The 6878-nt window shown below is 48.6% G+C and overlaps 1 protein-coding gene across 1 annotated transcript in view; it reads right to left on the bottom strand.

Moving 5' to 3' along the window:
* BHMG1 (basic helix-loop-helix and HMG-box containing 1) overlaps positions 1–6878 on the bottom strand; it is a 19528-nt gene that overhangs the window by 2302 nt on the left and 10348 nt on the right. Inside the window, exons 6-11 of the mRNA XM_023518959.1 lie at positions 5975–6083; positions 4271–4371; positions 3646–3801; positions 3190–3260; positions 1202–1360; positions 878–1125 (exon numbers count right to left, since the gene is read on the bottom strand). Coding sequence (XP_023374727.1) covers positions 878–1125; positions 1202–1360; positions 3190–3260; positions 3646–3801; positions 4271–4371; positions 5975–6083 — 844 coding nt within the window. The remainder of the gene's footprint in view (positions 1–877; positions 1126–1201; positions 1361–3189; positions 3261–3645; positions 3802–4270; positions 4372–5974; positions 6084–6878) is intronic.

The raw sequence follows: 6878 nt of genomic DNA, 5'->3' as shown, positions 1-6878 counted from the left end.
AAAAAAATAAAAAAATAAAAGTAAAAAAAAGAAGGAAGATAGATTAAACAGTTGTTCACAAGGGGGCAGCCAGTGTCCCAGGAGAGTCTAGGTGCCTTGCAGCCACTGCTCCTAGCACTAGTACTGGAACCTTCTTATAAAGGAACCAGCTCTTTTTCAGGGTGTCTAGGGGCCTCCTCCTCCCCTGTCTTCAGGTCTGGCAATGACTGGTTCAGGACTGGGCACTTTATCTATCAAAATCAGCTCTAGGACTTTTGCTTGTACCCTCAGAGACAGGAGCTCTCCCCCTAACAAGCTTGCTAGGGTGGTAGAAAGGACACAAGCATACACCTCCTGGGTGCTCCACATAGCCTAGCATACTGGAGAATGAAGCCAGCCCAGAAGAAAATGGAGTTGAGAGAGAGGGACAAAGATTCCAGACAGCACTATTTGAGACCTAAAACAAACCACATCTGAAGGTAGGCAATCTATATCTGGCCTTTTTTATGGGATGTAATAAGCCAATTAGTTTCTTTCTTTCTCTCTCTCTTTCTTTCTTTTTCTTTCAGGGTAGCAGAGAGATTTTATTTAGGAAGAACAAAGAGAAAGTTTAGAGCATGTCCAAAGAGAGTTAGAAATGGGTTCCTCTTGTGAAAGAGGAAAGGTGAGAGAAACCTAGTTTCATTTTTCTCTTAAGTCTGAAATCATTACAACTGATGGGCCCTGGCCAATGTAAAGAGTCCAGGTTAAATTCTGGAGAATCATGGTTGAGGAAAGGTTAATGGGTTCCAGAAAGGGGCAAATATGTCAGATAGTAGTGGAAGGGAGGGAGGAAGGTGAGGGCAGACAGTAAAGCAGGGCCTGATCCAGGGCCAAAGAAGACCCCCCCGCAACCCACCGGATATATTGCTTCCGGTTCATCCTGCAGAACATGATGAAGCCGTTGACACACTTTTTCTTCATCTGGGTGGGACAGGGGGCTTTCTTGCTCTCCTTGGGCTTCACAGGGCCCCTGCTTATTCGGCCCTTCCTGGCCTTTCTCCCTGCTGCAGGCAGGGTTGAGGCCCGGCGGGTGGGGGTCCATGTATAGTCTCCATCCTCCTCATCACTGGAGGACTGCAAACCCTCAGGGTTTGCTGTCATGTCCTGGTTGGGGGAGACAGAGAGATGAGAGAGGCCAAGAGACATGTGACTGGCCTTGGCAGATGGCCATCTCTCTCACCTCTTGCTGTCTCCACACAGAATCTGTGTCGCTGTCCTCTGAGCTGGATGGTGCTTTGCTGTTCTCGCTCAGAGAGAGGTAGCAGTGGTCCAGGGAGACTGAGGACTGGCACAGGCTGTGAGAGTCAGGAGGGTCTTCCAGAGCCTCAGAGGCAATGTCCTGGCCATAATGAAGGAGAAAGATGGCGGGGGGGGGGGTGGCGGATAGGTGGTTCCCCTTCACCCCATCACTGTTTCTCTAGGATGTAACATGAACGTTAGAAGCAGCTCAGATTAAAGACAACCTTGTCTCAACACCCCTTGGATAGTCAAGCAAATGTTCCAAAGTTCTTGCAGGGGTCAGAGAGAGGTTGCACTGGGTTTGAGGCATCTGCCTCCTATTCTCGGACAATATCTTCTTCTTCTTTTTTTTTGAGACAGAGTCTCACTCTGTTGCCCTGGGTAGAGAGCCATGGCATTGTAGCTCACAGCAACCTCAAACTTTTGGGTTGAAACAATCCTCTTGCCTCAGCCTCCCAAGTAGCTGAGACTACAGGTGCCCACCACAACACCCGGCTAATTTTAGAGATGGGGTCTTATTTTTTTTTTTTTTTTGTTCTGGATCTCCTAAACTTAAGCAATCCACCTGCCTAGGCTTCCCAAAGTGCAGGGATTATAGGCATGAGCCACCACCCCTAGGCTAAGGGACAATATCTTCTTAAGGCAACCATTTTCCACTCACTTAGTAGTTCTAATGCCTTGAGCGAATCTTAACTTCTCTGACCATGGATTTCATCTACAACTCCTGACCATAATATATGTCTTACAGAGTTGAGAAGCACTTCACATAGTAGCTGGCACTTACTATTTAATAAAAGCTCTGCTACTGATGTCTACTTTCGTTTCTATTGCCAATTCAGTTACTCATTGAGGTGACACTGGAGGAAGAATCAGTCAGGGACTAGAACTGGGGCTGAGTCTCTATTACACAGTTACCTGGAATAGATCATGGCTACAGAGATTACCCCAGGAGCCTGGGAGGGAGGTAGTCCTGTGTTTGGTCTTTATTCTAACTGAGGATTCCTAGGGTCACTTCTGATTTCATGTTCCTCATTTGTAAAATGGGGCCATAAGAGACCCTGTTTCATTCAGTAGCTATAAAATGAGGTAGGGTTACAATTTGGCACCCATAGCTCAGTGACTAGTGTGCCGGCCACATAAACTGGGGTTGGTGAGTTTGAATACAACCAGGCCCTGATAACTGTAACAACAACAACAAAATAGCCAGGCATTATGTGGGCACCTGAAGTTCCAGCTACTTGGGAGGCTGAGGCAAGAGAATTGCTTAAGCCCAAGAGTTTGAGGTTGCTGTAAACTGTGATGCCACACCTCTCTACTGAGGGCGATATAATGAGACTCTGTCTCAAAAAAAAAAAAAAAATGAGGTGGGGGTCTTTTAGGAACACCTGGCAGCTTTCAGCTTTCTTTTTTTGAGACAGAGTCTGACTCTGTCACCCTGGCATCAGTTAGCAGTAATCTCAAACTTCTGGGTTCAAGTGATCTTCTGCCTCAGCCTCCCAAGTAGCTGGGACTACAAGCACCTGCTACAATGCTTGGCTAATTTTTCTACTTTTAGTAGAGATAGGGTCTTGCTCTTGCTCAGGCTGGTCTCAAAATCCTAAGCTCCAAGGATCCTCCTACCTTGGCTTCCAAGAGTGCTAGGAATATAGATGTGAGCCACCTCACCCTGGCCTCAGCTTTTATCTTTTTTGTTTCATTCATTCTAAGTGCCCAGCAAGTGACTGCACAAAGGCTGGGCAGATGAGTGCACAGTATGTGTGTGTGTGTGGGTGAGTTTCTGGAAAGATGAGAAGCATGAGTGGATGTGTAGGTGAGTGGATGGGTAGGTTACAGCTGAAAGGGAGAGGGGATGGATGAGTGAATCAATATGAGTAATATGTGGAAAAATGGATGATGAGTCTTTGATTGGGATAGGCGGATGATGCCTACCTTCTTTGATGCCTCGGGCACGCAGGAGGAAGGTGAAGACTCAGAATCTAAATACACTTCCTCAAAGAGAGCTGCCAGGGAAGGAGAATAGAGGGGTCGCTAGAACAAAATTGCTTCTCTCCCAGCACCATGCCTCCTCCCTGCTATCCCCCTGAGCTAGAGTGTCCTCTGGCTTTCTCCTTTGGGATCTCCAACCTGCTGCCCCAGTCCAGTTCACAGGCCAGCTCTACCTCGGGCACCTCCAACCATAGAGAGAGCAAAGGGCTCCCTGTTAGGGGCCCCTAGAGCCTTCCACTCCCCACACTGACCTGGGGCTATTCTTGTGCTAGGATATGGGCTCCTTGAGGCCAGGCCTGAGAGGGATTCCCCTCTTGGTATCCAGCATGGCCTGCATACAAGCCTGTGCACATCATGGTATCACTATGTTCTGTGTCAGGTCTAGCCCTGGATGCTCACCCTGAGTCAGATACTCAGTGCCATCCTCCAAGATCTGTTCTGGTAGCAGTTTTCCCGGGGAGCTGAAGAGGGAAGGGCTAAGTCCTAGGATCTCAATTGGGTGGTCTGTCACATTCCAGGTATCAATCTGGGGAGGCCCCAAGGCCAGTGGGCTCCCTGAAAAGGAAACATCAGGCTTAAGAGTGTGGCCACAGACTGTCCTCTGCCCCAACACAGCAGCCAGCTTTGAGGACGTGGTGCTAGACACTGGAGAAAGGTGACTCTGCCAATTTCTCATTTTGAGTTGGTGGTAGGGGCAATTTAGAGGTATGCTTGGTATTATGTCAAAGGCAGGCAAAAAAAATCAACATCATAATGTGCTGATATTGAGGAGGATTAGCTACCTGCAACTCTGTGTTAAGAAAGATTTTGAGACAGTGTCTGGACTCACAAGAAAGAGTGATGGGCAATGAGCAAGGTCTGCTATGGCAACCCATGGCAAAGAGACAGTCGGCACACTGTGTTTGCCATCTCTGTGCTTAGTGAATCTCCATTCCCTCTCCCACTCTCCCCCTTCCATAGAAATCCTCAGAATGAAAGTACAAGGCCCACACCAGCCTATAAGAACAGACGGAGTTTTAGTCACCATGGGGGCTGCCCTCTGGGGTCAAGACAGGAAGCCAAGGGTCAGCATCTAGGGACTTCTTATCCACCTCCTCACTGGAATCGTAGAACACCAGCTTCTGCCTGCAAAGGGTAGAATTTAAGAAGCAGACACACAGCCCTAGGTTGGAAATTGCTGTGTGACCCCTTTGGGTGTCTCAGTGTGGGCAACTGTGAAGACATGGCTTGGCTCTGTGCTGGCCCCTGAGGGATGTTGGCAGCAGAAAGTTCAATTGGCTCAGGTTTCTGCCCTCAGGAAGCTTCAAGTTTTGTGAGGAGAGAAGGGTTGGTAAACTGACACTGACAAGGGTGGGTAAAAAGGAGAAGGAGGAGGGGGCAGTGGGAGGGGAGGGAGGGAGGAGCACAATGAGCTCAGCCTGAGATTGGGTAGTTTTGCAGGTGCAGGTAGACAGGAACACAGGCTCTCCAGAAAGAGGGACCAGGTGTGAGAACCCCAGGGCGGCCCAGGACATGGTTCAGCGGGGAACAGTGAATATTTGGTAATGTTAGGTGTAAGGTTCATGAGTGAAAGGCAAGGGAGAAAAGGCTGACAAGGTGAATTGGGGGCAATAGGTCACAAGTGCCAGTTAAGATATTTGAGCTTGGCTTGGCGCCCATAGCACAGTGGTTACAGCACCAGCTAAATACACCAAGGCTGGCGGGTTCGAACCCAGCCCCGGCCAACTAAACAGCAATGACAACTGCAAGAAAAAATAGCCAGGCGTTGTGGTGGGTGCCTGTAGTCCCAGCTACTTGGGAGGATGAGGCAAAGGAATCGTTTAAGCCCAAGAGTTTGAGGTTGCTGTGAGCTGTGACACTATAGCACTCTACCAAGGGTGACATAGTGAGACTCTGTCTCAAAAAAAAAAAAAAGGTATTTGAGGTCTACCCTACTAGCACTGAGGAAGGAAGGCCTGACATAGTCAAGGTCTGTGTATTAGAAAAACTACTTAGAAAAAAAAAGAAAAGAGGTGACCCAGCGCCTGTAGCTAGCTGAAGCAGCTAAGGCGCCAGCCACATACACCAGACCTGGAGGGTTCAAATCCAGCCCAGGCCTGCCAAACAACAATGACAACTACAACCAAAAGATAGCTGGGTGCTGTGGCAGGCACCTGTAGTCCCAGCTACTTGGGAGGCTGAGGCAAGAGAATCGCTTAAGCCCAGGAGTTGGATCCCAGGGCGACAGCTTAAGGCTCTATCTCAAAAGAAAGATAGAAAGGAGGCTCTGTACCTGTAGCCAAGTGGTTAGGGTGCCAACCACATACACTGGGGCTGGTGGGTTCAAACCCATCGTGGGCCTGCTAAATCACAATGATAGCTCCAACAAAAAAAATAGCTGGGCATTGTGGCAGGTGCCTGTAGTCTCAGCAACTTGGGAGGCTGAGGCAAGAGAATCGCTTAAGCCTAAGAGTTTGAGGTTGCTGTGAGCTGTGATGCCATAGCACTCTACTGAGGGTGACATAGTGAGACTGGCTCAAAAAAAAAGGATAGGCTAGAGGGGTGATAGGGAAGGCAGGGAGACCAGTGAGGAAGCAGAGACCATGACCAGGAGATGGGAAGCCAGGCTTTCCTGTGAGCTCACAGTTAGCACAAAGCTAGGCCCTTCATTTCACTCTCTCACTACCACTCAACCACACTTCACCAAACATCTCAGTGCCACCCATTCAACATCCTTGGGGTCCCTTACCCGGCACAGAGCTGTGTCTTGTTGAGAAAATGGATCCTCTCAGCGCCTTCCTGGTCCTCGAAAAGAAGATAAGGCCCATCATCCTGGACACTGTTTGCGCAATAGCAGCCTAAGGGGGAAAATCAGGATAACCACTCTTGTGAACTGGGCCTAATCACAAAACTCCTATACGCAGGAGATAGAAGGTGCCAAGTTCTGCCATACTGCTTCTCACTCCCCAATCCTAGCCAAAACTTTAGGTTGCAGGGCCTCTGCATGAGGCTCAGGGGAATCCCAAATTATCCCCATGTTTCTTTACTCCCCAGAATACTGACAGTGACCCCAAGGATACCAATTGCTTACCCTGGCCACTATTGTTTTGAGAATTTTACATATTATATAGTAATCCCTTCCAAAAGAATATCATTATTATACCTATTTTATAGGTAAGTAAACTAAGGCACTCAGCTCTCAAGTAACTTGCTTAAGGTCATACAGCTAGCAAAAGATCTGAGAGGCTCTCCCTGATCCCTGGGCTGGGTCAGATGCCTCCTCTGTGGCCCCAGCCTCTGGACTGAGTATCTGTTTGTTTGTTTTTTTCTGAGTATCTGTTGATGTGGGTAAGAACTTGGACTGAGAACTTGGTTATTGATCTGTCACCCACACCTTATACATGGCCTGGCATAGCAGAGGTACTTGGGGAGTAAGGGCTAAATGAACAAAGAAATAAGGTGACTCCTGGTCTCATAGGTTTGAATTCAGATCTCTACCCACATTCAACTCTCTCACACCTCTTCCAAGCTGGTACAGTGACACGAGTCCTGAGTGAAAGTCTGGCTGCTTTAAAGGAAGACTGGGGTGGGCGCCTGTGGCTCAGTGGGTAGGGTGCCGGCCCCATATACTGAGGGTGGCGGGTTCAAACCCG

This window comes from Otolemur garnettii, unplaced genomic scaffold, assembly GCF_000181295.1.
Source record: "Otolemur garnettii isolate 467f Iridium unplaced genomic scaffold, OtoGar3 scaffold00152, whole genome shotgun sequence".
In the NCBI taxonomy this organism is placed as follows: Eukaryota; Metazoa; Chordata; class Mammalia; order Primates; family Galagidae; genus Otolemur; species Otolemur garnettii.
Note: the sequence above shows the minus strand (reverse complement) of the source record. Positions and strands in the feature narration are given on the sequence as shown.